Below are 18,856 nucleotides of genomic sequence, written 5' to 3' on the forward strand. Positions count from 1 at the left end.
GACCGACTACTGCTCTCGGTGGCCAAGATACTTGGTCTTGAATGACATGGGCAGCGCCCACTGCTACCGAAACAGATCACATCCCTGAGTATGTCATGCCACCAATATGGAAATTGAATCATGACTCCAGGGATTTCGAAGTCCCAAAAAAGTCATGTTTACACGTAGAAGCAGACGTGCAGACGTGTTAGCGACGAAGCGAGACCATCACAATCCAGCCATCGAGTTCGCGCCGACCTGGAGCAGCCTGAGTGTCACAAGAGCCAGACCTGCCCCGGACGATCCCATACAATCTGTGGCAATCTTCGGCATCTTCCGGCAGCACAAATGGCATGAATGATGTGCACGGTACGTTGCAAGTGAGAAGGCACAGGCTGCATGAAACAGCAGATGCGGATGCAATGAGCGTTTCCTTGCTCGTAATCCAGCTCAGTGCATGGAACGTGGTAAGTGAGAAGACACAAGCTGGATGGGGCAGCGACATACAGATTCAATAAGCGCATCCTTGCTCGCTGCCCGGTTCAGTACATCGTGCGAGCTTTGAAACAACCTTGGAAGCTCACTACCTCCATGCAACTCCGATCCAGGCCTTCGGCTGTCTGGAGAGCGAGACCTCTCTACATTCTGTCCGTCGCCGGTATCCCTGTACGTGGATATCTACACAGTACTATGCCGTGCACCAGGCGCCCGCTTGCCATACCTGGCCATTGGACACGATAAATCGTCGTGACTGCACAGGCAGGTGCAATTGATGCGAGACGGCATGGAAGGTGCAATTGATGCGAGACGGCGTGAGAAGGTGCGATGGACGTGAGCACTGGCGAAGAAGGAGCGACGGGAGAGCAGGGAAGGTGCGATTGATGCGAGTGATGAACGTGCGATCGATACAAGCAGCAGGGAAGGAAGGCGCCATTGAGGTGAGTCGGGAAGGCGTGTCCAACGTAAGTGAGGAAGGCGCCTTCGATATAAGGTAGGTATCGAAGGTGCGTCTGATGTAAGTGGGCAGGGCGCGACCGAGGCCCGCGGGAAGTCGCGACCCATGCCTGAGGGAAGGCGCGACGGAAACCATAAGGAAGTCGCGACCGATGCCATTGGGAATGCGCGATCGCTTCAAGCAAGGAAGGCGCGACTGATGTAAGCAGAGCAGGTGCGATTGATGCAGGCAGAGAAGGTGCGATCGATTCAATCGTTGGACCGAAAGTGCCTTGTCCGGCCTTCGTGACAGTGCAGCGTCGAAGGAAGCAGTCAGTCGATGTATACGACAAATCTATTAGACCATCCTCGTCGAGGAAGCTACTTATGCATAAGTCGTTGAACTCAACGCTGACTGTGACTACTGGTACTACTGAGCCGAGAGCAAGCTACTTGCACACGCCGCAAGGTTTAGGCTCAAGATTACTACTGTGAAGATGGCACTGCAATATGAAGAGTAAGATGATTCGTGTACCTCCTGGAATGCTTGTACACTACCAAATTAGCAGGGCAAAACTACTACATCCGAAGAGATGAGCATGGATCGATTGCGTGGCAGGCCAGAGTCCACAAGAAATTCAGCAGCATACGCAAAGTCTGGATGCGAGTGTTGCTAACAATGCACGGGCCAATGCCATGTGCAGCGCATATCCCGATCGATCAGAAGCCGAATAGTCTATTCCAGACCTTGGATTCTGCGCAGCTTCTGCTCTCTCTCCTGCTCGATGATGCGGTCCTCCATGTCGATGATGCTGGCCCTGCGACCCTCGTATGTCGACTCGGGCAGAGCGTTGAGTCGAGCTTCTTCGGCGTCGAGCTTGCGGAAGGTGAACCAGAAAGCAACACCACCAACAAAGGCGATGATGCCGATGCTGCCATAGAGCCAGGTGATGTGCGGGTCGACCGCAAGTGGCACGAAGGCTTGACCGATGGCGGCTGAGAAGGCATTGGAGAACCTGTGACTTTGTTAGCAAACGCGTCCGAAGAGTCGCGAGTTAGGTGGTGCAGAGCATACCAGAAAATGGCTGTAACAGATGAACGCATATTCTTGGGCGCTTTGGTGAACGCATACTCCAAGCCAACGACGCTCGTGAAGATCTCGGACCACGCCACGAAGGCGTACGAAAGAGCCTGAACCCAAACGCTGATGTCAGGAGGACCCAGCTCGGCGATACAGTCCTGGTCGGACGCGTTGTATCCACAGGGTGACTTCTGGTAGATGTAGTACTGCGTGACCGCAGCGCAGATCATGGCGGCCGTGCCCATCTGGAAGCCCAATGCCATCTTCTTGATTGGTGTAAAGTTCCAACCCTTCTTCGCGATAAATGGGTACACGAATTGATCCATGATTGGGATGAAGATGATCAGCACAATAGGATCGAGATTCTGTACAATATCGTTGGGTGTTCCGTCAAGTCGCATAGTCGCTATTCATGACCGGTCAGCTCATCTGCTGCATCTGGGGATTGCATCGTGCCACTTACCAGCCTGGTTAGTGAGATTGTTACTTATTTGAGAGTACGGGAGCCAGTAAATTGGCAGAAAGGCGAAGACATAGCATGCCTTCAAACCACGTCGCACTTGGTCCACCCACTCGTCGTCGAAAGTCATCCATGTTGGCTTGTTTTCGATTTTGCTTGGCTTCGCAACTTCCCACGAGAATTTGCCATTTGGCCCCTCCTTGCGATGTTTGAAAGCATAGCCGATCAGCTTGAAGAACTTCCCAAGAACCGAGCCTGTTGGGTGACGACCAACGTATCTCTTTCGGCAGATGAACATGACGAGCGGACAGACGAGGAACAGAATTGTCGGCAGGGTGTACGCCAGCCAGAAGCCAACATACTTCTCAGCGTATACCATGGATATCTGTCCTGCCATGACGCCGACGTTGATCAGGAAGTAGTATCGCACATAGATACGCGCGATCGTGAGGAAGGGATCAACAACAACGCGAGTGCCATCTTTCTGGGTGATGACCACGGGCCGAGGATTCTCATGTTCGTACTGCTCAGCGATGAGCGGCGAGATGTTGGTTTTGAAAAAGCCTACACCAATTCCAAACAGGATGAGACCGATGATGTAGGGCCCCAGAGCAGTACTTCCCTTGGCTATCATGACCGGAGTTGACGCCACGATGATGAGCACGTGGCCGATGATGGCGAAGATAATGGCAACCCAAATGGTTTTGAACTTGCCCAAGTACTGATCCGCAACATAGCCACCTGAATTCATGTCAGCTTCTGGGCCGCATCGGGAAATGTGGCCTGATTGGAGCATACCTGCTAGGGGCATAATATATGACCAGAATTGACTGAACAAACTCAGACCTGTGCTAGCCTGCTGGCCAAGTCCAAGTGCACCAGATTGGCCATTCGTGCCTCCAGCTCCGGCTTCAGGATGGGGCGCATCCTCGTTGGTCGGCAGCTTGTACGAAACAAAGTTGGTGTACAAGACCGTGGTTCCGTAGTAGGCGAAGCGTTCACAAAGCTCTATGAAACTGCGACGAGCCGTCAGAACGATAGCCCACCGGCGGAATCAGGTGAACTTACCCGATGGTGTAAAGTACCCAAGAGGTATGCCCATGAACTCGAGGCAGTGTGAGCAATTCTTCTCTGGTCGGGTAGATCTCGCCATTGGGGCCAGTCAGTGCCTCTGTAGATCCGGTCGGAGAGTGCTCTTGGTCAAGGTTGACGTCAAGCACAGGCTTCTCGGAGGACCCTGGGCCAGCAGCGGCAGAGCCTTTGATAATGCCGCCCAGGTCGCCGCGTGCGGCTTCTTCAACCTGGAGCGCACCACCAGACATGTTTGCTGGTGCAGACGTTCAGGCTGTACGACGAAGTAGAGACGAGACAATAAGAAGGGCAGTCGCCCTTGGGCTGCGAAGCGCGATTGCTCATATTTTATGCTGGCGTGATTTGACGCGATGCAGCGTATGTCAAGCGATGCAACGTTCTTGCTCTACGCGGGGCTCGCGCAGATAACGAAACAGTCGGACTTTTCCTAAACCTCGTAGAGAAGCTCGAGACGTTCTCGAAGGGTGGCTCGCTCCAGTGATCATGTTACATTTCCAGGAAGCACAGTGAGCGCTTGCATCTTGGCTAGCCCTGGCCAAGCCGCATGGTGCTTGCCGAAGAGTACAAACGTGGGGCCTGAAGCTTCGATGCGATGCTCATTGGTGTTTTCTGGGCTAGGGAGGGAGCAAGAGTGACCAAGCGTTATCAAGAGTGCACAGATTCGCTATCAAGCATGGTGGCTGGGCTTGTCAAATAGTGCTTCGCAGGGCATGGAGCTCCTTTGCACATCATTCTGTCGCAACACCGGCGAGCGGCCGTTGATCCCAAAATGGTTCCGGCACCAGGCACGTCGTTCGTTTCCTAGGCTACACGCGGATAGATAGGGATGCGGTAGCCTCTCGGATCATAGATCAGGCCTCTCATCATAGCTGCAGTGCAAGTCTGGTCTGGACGTCTGCAATCTAGCCATAACCATGCAGCAACTTGCAAGGGGAGACAGATGCGAGAGGGACGTCGAAGTTGGGTTTCCTCTGGCGTGGGTGGCGCCCGTATTCTCGCTCGGAAAATTCAAGATGACGGGCGTGCAGAGTGCCTCGAGGGCTAAGGGCGCTGGCAGTCCCTCTATCTCACCGTACAGGCCTCGCGGCTTGAGACCGGATGACAACAAGCTTGGCTTTGCCATGTGGCCCTGGAAGTCCACAGAATTCGCACGTGAAAGCCTGGTCCATTGTCATGCGCCTCCTCGTATCCCACCTCAGACAACAACATATTCTTTTCTCTACCTAAACTTGTTAGGCGTGCGAAGACCACGAGCTGCGAGAGAGTCTTCGCATGGCTATCGTGGGTATCTCGAGGTCTGACTGAGCACCGTCGTCACCGCGAGCTGAGAGCCTGAGCGGAGGTACCTGTCTCTACACCATGGAGAAGTTCTCACAATTTCGGGACAAGGGTATGCTCTCACATAAGTCACTAGTAGGTCTTCAGATCAATAACGGTGCCAACAGGCTCAGGCATAGCGCCATTCCTACCTATACCGACCGAGCCTGCAGGAATCTACTTGCCCTTCCACATCTTTCTCTACGTCTGCCGGGTACCGTTACTGCTCTTCTTCAGCATAGCATACTTCGCCTTTCTGCAATTCCTGCCGTTTGGGGTGATAGGCAGAAAGGGGCCGCTATGGTGCATACTAGGCATACCAGGCATATGGTGGATTGATCTGGCGATTGATGGGGTGAAGAAAGGATCGCTTGCACAACACTCCGCGAGACTCCCAAAGCCAGGCTCTATCATCGCCGCATCATACAACAGTCCCATTGATGCGTTATACTTGGCCGCTATCTTCGACCCGATCTACGCCGCCTGCTACCCCAATACGAGACAGGTTCAGCCACTGACCCTCTTCCAAGCAACACTGCGTGCTTTCGCTTCTCCAGCATCGCAGCAAAAGCCGTCAGCGAGCGCAACACTGGTGGACCTGTCGACCTACGTTGCGCAGAACCCTAGCCGTATCCTGGTGCTGTTCCCAGAATCCACCACCAGCAACGGCCGTGGCGTCTTGCCACTTTCTCCAGCACTCTTGAGCACGACATCAAAGACGAAAATCCACCCGGTGCACATGCGCTACACGCCAGCTGACATTACGACGCCGATTCCACACTCATATGGCACATTTCTCTGGAATCTATGCTCCAAGCCTACGCACTGCATACGCATTAGGATCGCAGAGGCAGTGCAGAATACGGCGTCGAACGCGGCGGTATCAGCAAAAGCAAGTGCCATTGAATCATTGGCGGACTCCGCTTCGGAAGCCGAGACTCTCGTCGGCAGTGAAGACTCTGAGGGCGTGCAGACGAGGGAGGAGAGGGCGTTTCTGGACAAAATTGCGGAAGCGTTGGCGAGGCTGGGAAGGGTAAAACGAGTTGGGTTGGGCGTTAAGGACAAGGAGGACTTCATCAGAATGTGGAGTAATAAGCGACATTGAAGACATGTACAGGCAGGTCTACTACCAGCAAAGCTGATGAGTAATGAATATGTATGATATATACGTATGGTCTGAAAGTTCTGCGAATTCGAACTCGCCCGAGTCCACGTTGGTCTGATCGAACAATGGCTACCTACTGAGGTGATGACACGAAACTAGCCCAAAACCTTAGAAGGTGATCACTGGAAGATGGGTCAAGGCTGGAGCTCCCGTTGTGAGTAGGTGCTGCTATCCGGTACCATTGATGGCAACAGCCGTTGGGAACGCCTGGATGATAAGGTATATAGACTAGAGCGATTGCCAACTTGCAGCACGGCACTGCTAGCTTCGCTTGTCTCTTCGCAAGACCGGAAGACCACAGCCTTCCTACTGCACCGTGTGCAATCCCGGGGGTCGTCACACGCCAGCCACGTCCGCTGGTTGATAGAGGGCACCTCAATTCAGCATGAACATAGGTAGCTGCGGTATCTATTGTGTATTAAGTAGCATATGCATGAGTGCTCGGTATGTCTCAATGCAGGAACACTACCACCTAGTCTTGCCACCTCACGATCGAGACTCATCCGCTGGGGGAATCCCATCTTCCGGGCCAGTCGGAGCACTCGCTCTCTCCTCCCTGATCGCTTCCCTCTGCTTTTCCTTATCTTCAGCCCTTGCAGTTGTTGGAGACCACTCGTCCTTTGTACTACTGGACCTGATGCCCAATTTCTGTAACCAACCCTTCATGGAATTCTTACGACTTGTCCTGCGCTCCAGTTTCTGTATCCTCGCAGCTTCTTCCTCTTCCTGCCTCTGCTTCTCAAGCACTTCTCGCTCCTTTGCAGCCGATTTGCTCTTGTCAACGTTCTTCTCTTCCTCCTCGCGCACCTTTTCAGGGTCCAAGATCTTATCCTTCTGCTTGACAACTTTCTCCTGGCCGCTCTTCACTTTACGGCGCGACTTGACGTAGACTTCCAGCCCAACAAGAACTGCGTAGCTGCGAGACACGGAGAGTTTGGACATGTCCACGCCGGAATCATTGAGCGACTTGATAAATGTCCGAAAGTTTGCAGCTGGAACGCGGTAGTGTCCGCTCAGCGGGCTCAAGCGACGCAGTCGGCCGTCTTTAACCTTGATCTGACCCGCGGAGAGGACGCGAGAGCCGTGAAGGAAGGATGAGTGTTGGAACGCTCCTGCTTGTTTGTACCCGATGTAGAGGCGGAGCTGTGTGTCGCACACGAAGATCCATTTGTGGCCCTTCTTCAGCGAACTGCGGATCATATGGTTGAATACGACACCGGCAGACACGTACTTGAGCTTGGCTGGGCCGCGTGCGCGATGGAAGTCCTCGTTGATGTAATTGCTGCCCTCGTCAGGGTCTGTGGTCGACTTGTTGGACTTGGATGATGATGACGACGAGCTTGACCTAGATCGGGAGGAGGAATTGTCATCGTCTGAGGATGATTCCCATGCTTGCCCAGGCTCATTGTTCTTGAAAGCTGGCGTGGTATCACTCGTGGGGACGATGCCTTCCAAACTGTCCTTGAACAACTCGTCTTTGGTCCAGACTTTCTCCCCATTCTTCGCCCACCGCAAGAGACCGTCAGAGTCGACTTCAACGAGATATTTGAGGCGTTCCTCGCGAGACAAGTACCTGACTTGCTGCCTGTCGAGCCTTTCTCGGCTGCATTCTTCCAAGTTGAGATCCTTCCCAGCGCCGTAGTCGAGCCAATGGAAGAAGTTCTCAGATGTGTCTTGAGTCTTCCAGTAAGCATGATATTTCCGCAGATTCGAGCCATGCCTGTGCTTTGTATCGACGAACTCTAGCCAATACTGCAGCTCCATCATTTTAGCTTTCTTCTTCCCAAGCTCACGAGCCTCCCGCCGGTCTTTGCGTAGGGCAGACCGCTGCTCCTCAGAAAGTGTCTGTGAGTTCTGCTCTTGTCCATAGTGCCTGTTCTCATCCGCGTCATCTTGCGACTCGTCAGAGGAGAGGTCTTCGCGGGCTGCGCGCTTTGCAACGTTCAGAACATGCGACCAGTTCTTTCGCGCCGGCGACCGTGCACTGTTCTCTTCCTTAGTGGCATTATGATCTATGGGACTTGTGATCTCTTTCTGGAATTGCGCATCACGGGCAGTTTCGGCCCATTTGGTTGATGCATCGAGCCCGAAGCCCTTAAGTCGCCGCCGGGCTCGATGCCCTCGAAATGTTCGCTGGAACGATTCAGCATCCGAATCCGACGATTGCACGCGACGCTTACTTGAATGAGCTCTGCCGCTTTTCTAGACTCCTCGTTCGTGATGGTAGTATCCTGCCGCTGCTTCACATCGGCCGCCGCATGCCCAGCGTTCACCTCATCGGCATGGAACATTGTTGCGGTCGAATAGAGAGACAGCGGGGCTGACGCGGCCCAGGATCATCGAGGTTTGACTTGGCCTACGTAGCTTTTCCCCGCGAGGTTGGGAGCCTCATGGGGATGTCTTGACTCTCCAGGGGTGCAGCCTTCTGCATTCATGCCTAGATCACCGTAAAGTATCTTACTTTCACCATTTCCAAGACGTTGCACATTCAAGAGCCAAATCTCTTGCCTAGAGTAGGTCCTTTGTACATGGTGCGTACATGATGCAAATCCGTAAGCGACTGTATCGCCGTCAAGACCCCGTTAAGAGGCCGTCAAGAGACATGTCTGAGGGATTGGAAATGCTCGAAACCGCCTTCCATCTCTGGAGCAGGGACTCATGGACACGCACCTGCTGCCTGCATGCCCACTGAGTACCTAAGGTATCTGCCAGGTAGTATATTCATGGACCACGGACTGTCCACGCGTTGGGGAAGTCGCAGTGCAGATGGAGCAGCTGCAGTGGTGGCTCTGAGGCAATCATGGAGAAGAATTGGAACTTGATCAGAGTCACACCCTGCGTTCTCCTCATTTTGACGCGTCTCGCACCACGTTGAGACATCGATGATGATCATCATCTGGCTCGAAGCTATTCTTCAGGATCTAGATTCACCAAACCTGCGTTCTTCGTCGGTGGACGGAAAACGACATCCAGATTGTGGAGGACGCAACCCAGTTTGGAGGTCTCCCATCATTGAGCAACCTCATTGTTGGAGCTCATCACCTGCAGGGCAGCTGTCAAACACTCGTGCTACTGCAGTGTGGTCGCACAAGTCAAGTCGAGGCTGCATCCACAGCTGTTGCAGGACGCGAAACAGCCCGAATGGCATGGCCGGAGTGGCTACCTCCCAATACAGACGAGGTAACAATAGCTTGTGACAATACAGAGACAAAGAGTTCTATGCACACAAGCGACTGCTGAGTAAAGCCAGTCGTCACAGCCTACTGCTTAAATGCACTGTCTCAAATCCATCTCAATCAAGTACATATCACTGAGGTGAGTGCATGGTACATGAGGTTGCTGTAGCAGGTGCTCACGAGATCAAGTCAAAAGCTTCTTGTAGAGTCAGTCGACTTCGAGTCAATGGTGGGATCGTCGGTACCGAGACCACGAGCTTCCCCACAGTCACCTGCAGCGGCGCATACGGGTTCTCCACCGACTTGGGTCTCCTGGACTTTCACCATCGCGGCGCCGTTGACGAAGACCTCGCTGAGCCCACTCACCGGCATGCTTAGCTACTGGCGACTCGGGTTTGAGAACAGTCTCGCCTCACAGTCACAAGCAATTGACTGAACGAGATGATGAACCTGCGTGCAGATCGCTGGTAGCACATGGTGTCGTCAGAGCACGTCGCAAGCGATGTTTCTAGCCATACGGGATGACGCAGCTGTCCTGCAGAAAGAAAAGCAGAACTGAGCATGGTTTTGGGTCGAATCGCCCAGCCCGGAGAACGGCACCACCAACGAAAGGTTTCTCGAAATTAATCCTTGTATATTGTGCTGGCGCACTGCCTGGAAAATGGGTGTGCCGCTTAGCCATGCAGAGGAAAGAACTGCGAGTGCTTTCCCTCGATGCGGAGACGAACGTACGGAGAGACCATATCTTCACACATTTGGTTAGCGTCTGGAGTAACTTTGGACTCGAAATCCCTTAGGACCACTTCTCGAGAATGCTCGAGTCAGCTATCGCGTTTTCGAGATGGTGCCTATCCACACCCCTCATCTTTCGCCCTGCCACATTTTCCTCGTGTATTGCCACGCTGCTTGGCTGGTCGCGAGGCATCGATCTCAGCTCGTGCCGCATGTCAGATGGTTGACGATCGTTATGGCATTGGCTTCCTATTCCATGGTGCCGGTCGAGGTAGCCACAAGGTTCCCATAGCTTGATGTATAGCCTGACTCTCGAAGCAATAGATCAGCTATCCGCCAGATCCCACAGTTGGTGTCTTGCCCTTTTGGACTGCACATCGGACGAAGGGCCGGTCGAGTTTCTCTGAGGCCGATCGGTGCCTGCAGTTTTGGACACGCAAGGCGTTGCTTTGCGGGCGGCAACACCAATCTCTGGGGACTGCTTGGATCTATGCTCCACGTGTGTCTTGGAGGCTTGCTGACGCTGCAACTTGCGACACAAAATCGCTTCTTCAGTACACTAGCTCCAACCGACGAGGCTTGTCACTCCACTTACTCCAGAAAATTGCACTAGCTTTCGCTATGTCGACCAATCGTGCAAAAGCTGTCTCTTGTGGCTCGCAGTAGTCTTTCTGGGGTAGGGAACACTCCCTCATAGGTTTGTTGAACGTGCCTCCCCCGCGGTATGATGCCGCTAGGAAGAGGTCGGGCTTTTTCTAATTTCATATCATTCCGCGTGCTCGCCACTTCGGCGTTAAGTTTCCTTTCTGCAAAAGCATTTCTTCCGTGTGTAAGAGTAGGAACCAGTCTGGGAAACAGAGCTGTCCGCGTACTGAAGCAGCATCACGATCTGAAGCACCGCCAAATCCTACAATGATGGCAGCTACTACTACGACAGTCTCTCAAGCTGGTACAAAGAGGAAGCAATCGACGGCAGGCATTTCTACAAGCGGTCGAAACGTCAAGCGGCGAGCGTCAAAAGCGTGCCATTGCTGTCGAAGTCGCAAGGTCCGGTGTGATGTCGTCGAGAGCGGAATACCCTGTACAAATTGTCGATTGGACGAGGTCGAGTGCTTGGTCACTGAAGGAAAGAGACGACGGAAATCATACGTTGATGGAGACCTTCTCAATCACTCGCCCTCGGCTTCTGCGCAGGACGAGAAGGAGCCGTCGCTATTTCCTCTGTTTGACGATATGGACGGCTTGAATGAGCTTACTTTACCACTTGACGGCATGTCGGCTGCTGCCAATATTCAGGCTCTTGACGACTCGCTGAATCAGCATCGTCCACACATGCTCTGTAAGTTGGCAGACAACATATCCTTCACGTCTAACGTCCAGCAGATCAGACTCAAGGCCATCGATTGACTACAGAAGAGCGTTCTCGTCGAATGTCGAACCTTGAGCTGAGTAGCCGCATACCTGCTTTCCAGTCTCCTTCAGCAGTCCCCAACATTGCTCAGCTCCTCCCACAGCAACTGCTGGGGTCGAACGACCTTTTGCCGTCATATGTTCGAGCTGTCGGGCCCAACATAATGGGCGAAGATCTCAGCTATCTGCAACGAATAGGCGCTTTCAGCATCCCGGAGACCGCTCTTCGAAACGAGCTTCTGCGTTGCTATGTACAATACGTACATCCGAACTTGCCACTTCTGGACTTGAAAGACTTCCTCTCAGCTATTCATAAGAACGATGTGTCGGATACAGTCAGCCTCTTGCTACTTCAGGCAGTCATGTTCGCCGGCACCGGGTTCATTGATATGCGGTACCTGGTCGCGCAAGGTTATGATACTCGGAAAGCTGCACGACGAGCATACTTCCAAAAGTGCAAAGCACTGTTCGATTTTGACTATGAGCTTGATCGCTCCGTCATTGTGCAGGCTGTCCTTCTGATGACCTACTGGTATGAAGCTCCAGATGACCCAAAGGACATTTGGCATTGGCTTGGTATTGCCATTTCTACCGCCCGAACAATCGGTATGAATTGCGATACTTCTGGTGCTGACATGCCTGTCAAGACTCGCAATCTATGGAAGCGGCTCTGGTGGTGCTGCTTCATGCGGGATCGCTTGATCTCTTTGGGCATGAGACGACCTCTGCGGATCAACGAGAACGAATCCGATCTTCCCATGCTCGCGCTGGAAGATTTCGAGACAGAGGCTATGTCCTTGGAGCTCAGTCGAATGCTCGGAGGTTGTCCTGTTGTTCGGGATGAATCGAAGCGCATCACTCTGGCAAAGATGTGCGTCGCGCTATGCAAGCTATGCGTCATGGTATCGCCTATCTTTGACCTACAATACTCCCTCAGTGCCGCTAAGCTGGGCCTAACACAGGAGACAACACTTCGACTTGGTCCGAAAACAACAGCTGCTGATGCCGGCGAGGTCATGCGATTGGACGACGAGCTCACTAATTGGTTCAGCGATCAGGACGTGGACTTGCACTACTTCGTGCCAGAAACACAGGATCGGACGAATTCGAACGATGGAGAAGTGATCGGTCTGCATCGTGCCTTATTGTCTGGAGTGTATCTGACTCTCATCTCTGCCCTCCACCGCCCGCAGATCCTGCCAACCGTACCGACCACGTTCATTTCACCAGATCTGCAGGATGTATCGCGCCGCAAGATGCGATCTGCAGCAGACGATATCACCGAGATCTACAAGGATCTGTACGCGGCTGACATGATCCGCTACCTACCAAACACGGGTGTTTCAGTTCTACTCCCGGCAATCATTGTTCACATGCTAGACCTCAAATCCACCGACTCTGGTGTGAAGCAAGCCAGTGCTCGCAAATTCCAGTTCTGCATGCAGGCACTCCAAAGGCTTCGCGAGATGTACGCTTCGGCCGACTTTGCCTTCTCATTCCTCGACGCCGCTGTGCGCCGTGCGGACGTCAATGTCCCACAAGGGCCCCCGAAAGTGGCCGCAGCTGCCACGGAAGATAAGCTTGCACAGATGCAGGGCGGTACACCGATGCTCACACCGCCTCCAGAGGCGCTTGGACGGCCAAGAACATTCTCTTTGCTTCAACCATCTCCCCTGAAGAACGCAAGCTGTTCTCGGCGTTCACACCACCCGAGTCGGATTCTTCTCTACACTCGGTCATGACAGGTGGTGCAGCGATCGCATTGACTGATCTACCTCTATCCGACCACAGCGACAGCGGAGATGGCAGCCAAGAGAGTGCTGAAGAGGCCGAAGCGCGACAAATGGAAGAACAAGCTCTTCACGACTTTGACACCCTGATCAACATGGAGGGCGGTAACGACAGCATGTTTGGAGAAGACGATCATCAGCGCAATGAGATTTACGACGCCATGAATGATGCTTGGTTGAATGGTATGAATGATGACATGCAATCAAAAGTGGGGAGAGAGGCGCATCTTGCACTTCATTCAGCCGACGATCTGGGTGACAACGATTCTAAAAGTTTGGGATTCATGGAACAGGGCAAAAGCGATATGGCTGATGCAATGAGTGCGTACCAGGAGGTCAAGGAGATGGAGACGGACCTTGATGCTGGAACTGAATCGTTCTTGCTCCAACTGGCAAATCGAAGGCGTCGCTGCCTTCTTGAACACAGCTTAGAAGCCTGGTGATCTGCATATATATTCGATGACCAGCGTCATCCAACTAAAAGTCATGCCTTTCAAGTTCTGATGCAAACATTCAATTGCTTCTAGAGTGCGCAAGCCTGATATGGAAGAAGCGACAGTGATTGCTTGAGGCATTACCTGACGCCGGACGACTCGTGGTCTTCCATAAGACCGGATGACACACAGCCGAGCTCCAACAAGACCGCATGACATGACTGCTTGACATCTGAGGAGACCGGCTGACCTGCTCTTATGTATGCTCATCTGCATAAAATCGTTCTGCCGCTTCTTAATTCCTGTATCTTACACTCTGCCGCGACTTGTGAGCAGAGACAACTACTTGGAGAGGAGACATGGTACACCGATGGCGGCGCTGTGAGAGAGTAGCAAGATTGTCCAGCGTCTGCACTCTACTGGGCTGCATATATATACTGCACCAGGCAAGATCCAGCCGCCATGACGAAGCACGGGTAAAATCTAAGCGCTTTCGGCCCATTCATCATCACCAGCCCTCATCCTCACTCCGATCCTCAGATCTCCTTCAATAGCCACAACCCCATTCCCACTATACTGCTTCTTCACCACCGGAAACCCACTCTTCTCGTCCCTGCCCAGCCCCTTCCCCATCTTTCCATCCTTCCCCGTACTCTCCAAAAACTCCTCGAACCTCACCTCAAACCTTCCAAGAAACGTCGCCACCGCAGCCAAAACCTCCTGCTTCGCAAACACCCTCCCAGGACAGATCTGCGCGCCACCTCCCCAGGGTATAAACTTCCCAGCCGCCTCCCTCGTGCTCAAGGCCGCCTTACCCGTCTTCTCATCAATCTTTAGAAATCGCTCGCCATACCAAACGTTCTCGGGCGGCATGACGCCGCGCTTATCCCCGTAGGGTGAAGGTTGCGTGTTCCACTCCTGCCCGTCGTGGTGAGCTAGGAAGATAGGCGCCATGATCACATCGCCTGCAGGGAGGAAGTGGTTCTCGATGACCATGTCAGTGTTGAGCTCGCGTGTGACGAGGACATCGACGTAGTGGCGGAGGGTTTCGTTGAAGGCGGAGGTCAGGTAGGGTGCCGCAAGGAGTGTCGGCATGTCGATCTTACCGCCCGGGAGGCGCGCGGCGTCGACTTCTGTTTGGACTTTGGCCAGAAGGGTGGAGTTGGAGGGCGAGAGGAGGTGGCACAGCAGCCAGTTCGTGCAGGGAATGGCGTTAGAGGAGAGGCCGAACATGAATCCCATATCAAACGATGCCATCCCAGCCACGCTGATGCCCATCTCGGTGTACATATGACGGCGGGCGCGAACGACTGCGGAGCCGGCCCATTCTTCCCATTCCATGTCTAGTGGTGGGAGGCCATCGTGGTGCGCATTGCCGGCCTCGATCCATTTCATTATTCCTGCATGGTATTCTTCAATGCCGGCGTACGCGTCTGGGTAGAAATAGCGAGGAAGACCGTATAGACGAGCAAGGAGCCCCGTATCGAAGTGCCAGTACTTGTCGGCCAGGTTCGGCACGAAGTCGAAGATTTTGCTCCCGTACAATGCCAATGTGCTAGCAGTGAACATGTGTTCCTTGAGGAAGGACACCATAGGAATGCTGTGCCACTCGTCGTCCTTATTGCTTTGTAACGGAACGTTGATCTTATCGCAATACGCTGCGAGCTCTCGCTGCAAGACCTCGTTGAATTTGTGAGTCAGCTGCGTAACAGCATTGGTAGCCAGCAGGTACTTGTTATAGATCTCATATTGCTTGTGCTCGAACAGCTCTACATTGCTTGAGCCCTGGCCGTATATGGCCTTATCGTCTTGTTTGTTAAGCATCATGCTGGTGGTAGGTCAGCCTATGCCAGAAGCTTCGGAAACTTGGGGACATGGTGGACGGAAGGCGAAGAGGGTAGAAAACGAACCCAAGTGGCTCTTGGGAGTGGGTAGAGTACGCTGGGGAAAAGAAAGAAGGCACCATGTCTGGGGGCGCATCGAGGAAGCAGACTCATTGAGCACCTAGGACGAGCGTCTCTGTTTCGCAACGACGACCATGTCCCTATCAGTCACGGGTCTAGGCCTGCGAAAGAACGTACGCTTTGACGATAATGTCCCTGTTGAAGCCACTCCTCGAGACGTTGCGTGCCTTGAAGAGCGATGTCACAGCCGTAGGACTGTGCAGGACATGAAGCTTCCGTCCTCCCATATAGACGGTCAAGATTGACATGGCCGGATGTTTCGACAGGATGCCTGCCAGCGAGCGCCAGAACTTGCCCGGCGTCTTTGACAGGAAGGCGAAGGCATTGCCGAGCAGTGGCAAGCTGTACGGCAGTAGGGGCGGTGACACAACTTTGGACTTCTGGCGAGCATTTTCGAGGCCGGACAGCGAGATGTGGTAGGATATAGTCGTGAAAGCATAGATTGCTACTGGTACCAGGAGAATCGGACCGACGGCGGTGACTAGTATTGGGAGACTTGTGACCACATCCTTCGCGTTATGAATGATAGCGGTGAGCGACATTGCGAAGCATCTGCAATTTGCTCTCGCTGCTGTTAATCGTCGATACGATTCTCGATTGAACGCTCCTCACGAGCGAAATCAACGCTGTGTGAGAAACGCTTGAAGCAGCCGAAAAGAGCGGTGTTAATAGGACCGGGTTTTGCCAAATGTCACACACAAGGCTGCTGCGCACAAGCGAGTCCAGTCCATGTTTCAAGACACCGGTGCAAAAGCTTGCAGTTGCGAAGGAGAAGGCCGCGCCTCAAGTGGACGTGGCCCCCAGCTGTCAGACCACCGCGGCGGCACACGGCAGTCCATCGAAAGAGGAAGCCGTGTTCATGAAATCCATCATCGCAAGCGCTAAGGGCCGCGCGAAGGATTGTGGGCTGAGCATTGTGCACCGAGCGATGGATCAATGATAATGTTGACCGTCGCGAATGGAGTAGGATGAGCAATACGGGCATCTTAGGCGACACTGCAGTCACCAGTACCACATTGTCGGGTCTCTTCCTTCGTACCTGTAGTGTACGAGCCCGGGTGGATGACCTATCACAACAATTCGCACTGAAATCAAAAAGTTTGCTTGACCTTCTAAACTTCTGTTTGCACAATGTTCACTTTTCTGGGCTGTCAGGGTGCGTAGGTAGTGGCACTACTCTTTTGGATGAGTACGAGACCGTGACATCTTGCTCTTATGCTGATTGGAGCGAGAGCGATGTAGTTGTGTAACATACCTGACATGGGAAGCCACCGCCCCGGGGCAGCTGGACGTCTGAAAATGTTTCGCTGATCAAGTCGGCGTGCTTGAGCTGAGCCTCACTTGAGCGCCAGTCGGCAAAAAAGCTTCCTGGTGGGCTCTCTGGCTATTGGGGACAGGCTATCGAGGGCACTGTCGCATTTCCATACAAATACGCTATTGCACGTCGACCTTGGAAACTGCGCTATGAAATCGCCCATGGACCATCGTACACCATCAGTCGACGGTCAATACCCAGCCCTCGTTTTGATTTATGCCGCCCTCTAGCTTTCCGCCCCAAAGCACCACAGCTCCGCCGCCCAAATCAGTCCATGCATCTGCTGCAAAACGAGCAAGGCCACCGCTTGGACGCTCGATTTCTCCGTCCTGCTTCGAGGCCTGCACCACATCACACCTCGCCCAGGCGTGTTCACCTGTGTTGGCCCCAAATGTCGCTCGAATCTTGTCCTTGACCACAGCGGGGGAGAATTTCTCTGCAGCGGTCTGGAACGTCCACAAATCGGGCTCGTCGGACTCGGACGGGCCTTCACCCATGAAGTAGAGCAAGTATCTACGGCCTGCCCCAGATGTGACGGGTAGGAGGCCAGCACCCTCCCGGGGTATAGGAAGATTGCCCGCTCCTGTTGTGGAGCCGGGCTTCTTCTCAGTGGAATTGTTGATCGTGTTCGCAAAGGACAATACCTCCCATTGGCCTGTCTTTGGTGCGATTCCGAGTTCTGTCTTGCCGCTGAAGTCGTCCGCCACATCACGAGAGATGTCTAAGTAAGCCACTGTACCCGGAGAGCTGCCCACATGCCATAGTCGACTTTCTGTGCAGTAAATCTGACCAGAGTATGCGACACCATCTCCGGCAGGGTGAGGCGGATCTGGCCATTTTGCCCACATTCGTGAGCTGACGTCGAATGTCCACGTGTCGCGAAGTCGCGTGCCCTCTCTTGTATAGCCGCCGTGAAGAATGAGGGTGCCATGCGCTTCTGTACTGGCCTGAAGTGCCTCTTGTGGTGCTGGGTGGACTGTGCTTGTCATACTAGCATGAACACGAGGTTCGGGGAAGCCAGTCGAAGTTGATGACTTCCGAGGGATCATAAGTGTCCAGTCGTTGGTTAGAGTCGAATACACATGTATGCTGCCTTGTTCGTCGATCAGTGCAGCCTCCTTCTCGTTGCCGGGCTTGCTAGGTGCTCTACCACCGAAAATGAAGATGTTCGAATCAATGGCAGTTGCAGCATGGGCCGATCTTGCGATCGGTGTCGGCCGCGAGGCATCCACTGTTTCACCCTGTGTGGTCTGATCTGAGTATGCCGCAAGTGGTCTGTTAGGTTTGCCGACTGCCTTGACCTGTTGATAATCGACATCGCCGATACTGAGATCCGACGGTAATGTGAGAATCTGCATGCTGTTGTCTGATTCGCCAACGCCATCGCCGCCGAAAATGTATGCCCGACCTTTGACATATGTTAACGAGTGCGATGAGAGTCCTAAGGACGGACTAAGTGATGTGAGTTTGTGAAATCGGACCACGATGGGGACTGTAGGCTGTGAGACAGCGACTGCGCCTACAGCCGCTCCTTGTGCCGCCGTCTCGACAACCTCGAATGCGGCTACTGCTTCAGCCATGCCGGAACAGAAGGACTAAAAACCTGAATGAACGTGAGAAGGTCGAAATTGATCCTCTACTATGTTTATAAGAGGATTCAAGACCCATATATATTGGTTACCCCAGTGTCGTCATTTCAGGTACGCGTGTCCACGCGTGGAAGAGGGTTCCGAAATCTTATACGCGTGAACACTTGATGCTACGATTCTCAAACCGCCTGAATAAGGCTTCTTCTGGGTACTCTGCTCTACAGTCGTGGGCACGACTCTGACGACGACTTCAGCACAGCTTATAGAATATCCGTGAAGTCAGGCCTCGCACATCCCAGCAAACATGCGTTCACAATCGCTCCTGGTTGCCCTCAGCCAGGGGCAACTGGTCACCCGCGCCTCGCGACCGCTTGAAAGCACCGAATTGTACTTAGGCGAACGGCCACCCCTAACACCAC

At 53.4% G+C, this 18,856-nt stretch overlaps 6 protein-coding genes across 6 annotated transcripts; 2 read left to right on the plus strand and 4 right to left on the minus strand.

The window, feature by feature from the left end:
• Positions 1-1,648: 1,648 nt before the first annotated feature.
• On the minus strand, positions 1,649-3,775 carry AB675_10307 (putative peptide transporter ptr2; the record flags this gene model as incomplete). Its single annotated transcript, XM_018139070.1, has 5 exons — positions 1,649-1,928; positions 1,988-2,399; positions 2,457-3,194; positions 3,252-3,469; positions 3,522-3,775. The coding sequence occupies 5 exons, from the start codon at positions 3,773-3,775 to the stop codon at positions 1,649-1,651; spliced, it is 1,902 nt and encodes a 633-aa protein (XP_017997298.1).
• A 1,129-nt stretch (positions 3,776-4,904) lies between these two features.
• On the plus strand, positions 4,905-5,967 carry AB675_10308 (putative lysophosphatidic acid:oleoyl-CoA acyltransferase; the record flags this gene model as incomplete). Its single annotated transcript, XM_018139071.1, has 2 exons — positions 4,905-4,935; positions 4,991-5,967. The coding sequence occupies 2 exons, from the start codon at positions 4,905-4,907 to the stop codon at positions 5,965-5,967; spliced, it is 1,008 nt and encodes a 335-aa protein (XP_017997340.1).
• Positions 5,968-6,513: 546 nt separating this feature from the next.
• On the minus strand, positions 6,514-8,318 carry AB675_10309 (uncharacterized protein; the record flags this gene model as incomplete). The annotated part of the gene is made up of 2 exons (XM_018139072.1): positions 6,514-8,160; positions 8,208-8,318. 2 exons carry the CDS (start codon positions 8,316-8,318, stop codon positions 6,514-6,516), a joined length of 1,758 nt encoding a protein of 585 aa, XP_017997317.1.
• Positions 8,319-11,168: 2,850 nt separating this feature from the next.
• AB675_10310 (Cutinase transcription factor 1 beta) lies at positions 11,169-13,578 on the plus strand (the record flags this gene model as incomplete). Its single annotated transcript, XM_018139074.1, has 3 exons — positions 11,169-11,274; positions 11,319-12,944; positions 12,974-13,578. 3 exons carry the CDS (start codon positions 11,169-11,171, stop codon positions 13,576-13,578), a joined length of 2,337 nt encoding a protein of 778 aa, XP_017997297.1.
• A 474-nt stretch (positions 13,579-14,052) lies between these two features.
• AB675_10311 (uncharacterized protein) lies at positions 14,053-16,075 on the minus strand (the record flags this gene model as incomplete). The annotated part of the gene is made up of 2 exons (XM_018139075.1): positions 14,053-15,397; positions 15,651-16,075. The coding sequence occupies 2 exons, from the start codon at positions 16,073-16,075 to the stop codon at positions 14,053-14,055; spliced, it is 1,770 nt and encodes a 589-aa protein (XP_017997422.1).
• Positions 16,076-17,027: 952 nt separating this feature from the next.
• AB675_10312 (uncharacterized protein) lies at positions 17,028-18,428 on the minus strand (the record flags this gene model as incomplete). Its single annotated transcript, XM_018139076.1, has 1 exon — positions 17,028-18,428. The coding sequence occupies one exon, from the start codon at positions 18,426-18,428 to the stop codon at positions 17,028-17,030; it is 1,401 nt and encodes a 466-aa protein (XP_017997358.1).
• Positions 18,429-18,856: the final 428 nt, after the last annotated feature.

The sequence above is a fragment of the Cyphellophora attinorum genome (assembly GCF_001299255.1).
Source record: "Cyphellophora attinorum strain CBS 131958 chromosome Unknown Contig24, whole genome shotgun sequence".
Taxonomy (NCBI): domain Eukaryota; kingdom Fungi; phylum Ascomycota; class Eurotiomycetes; order Chaetothyriales; family Cyphellophoraceae; genus Cyphellophora; species Cyphellophora attinorum.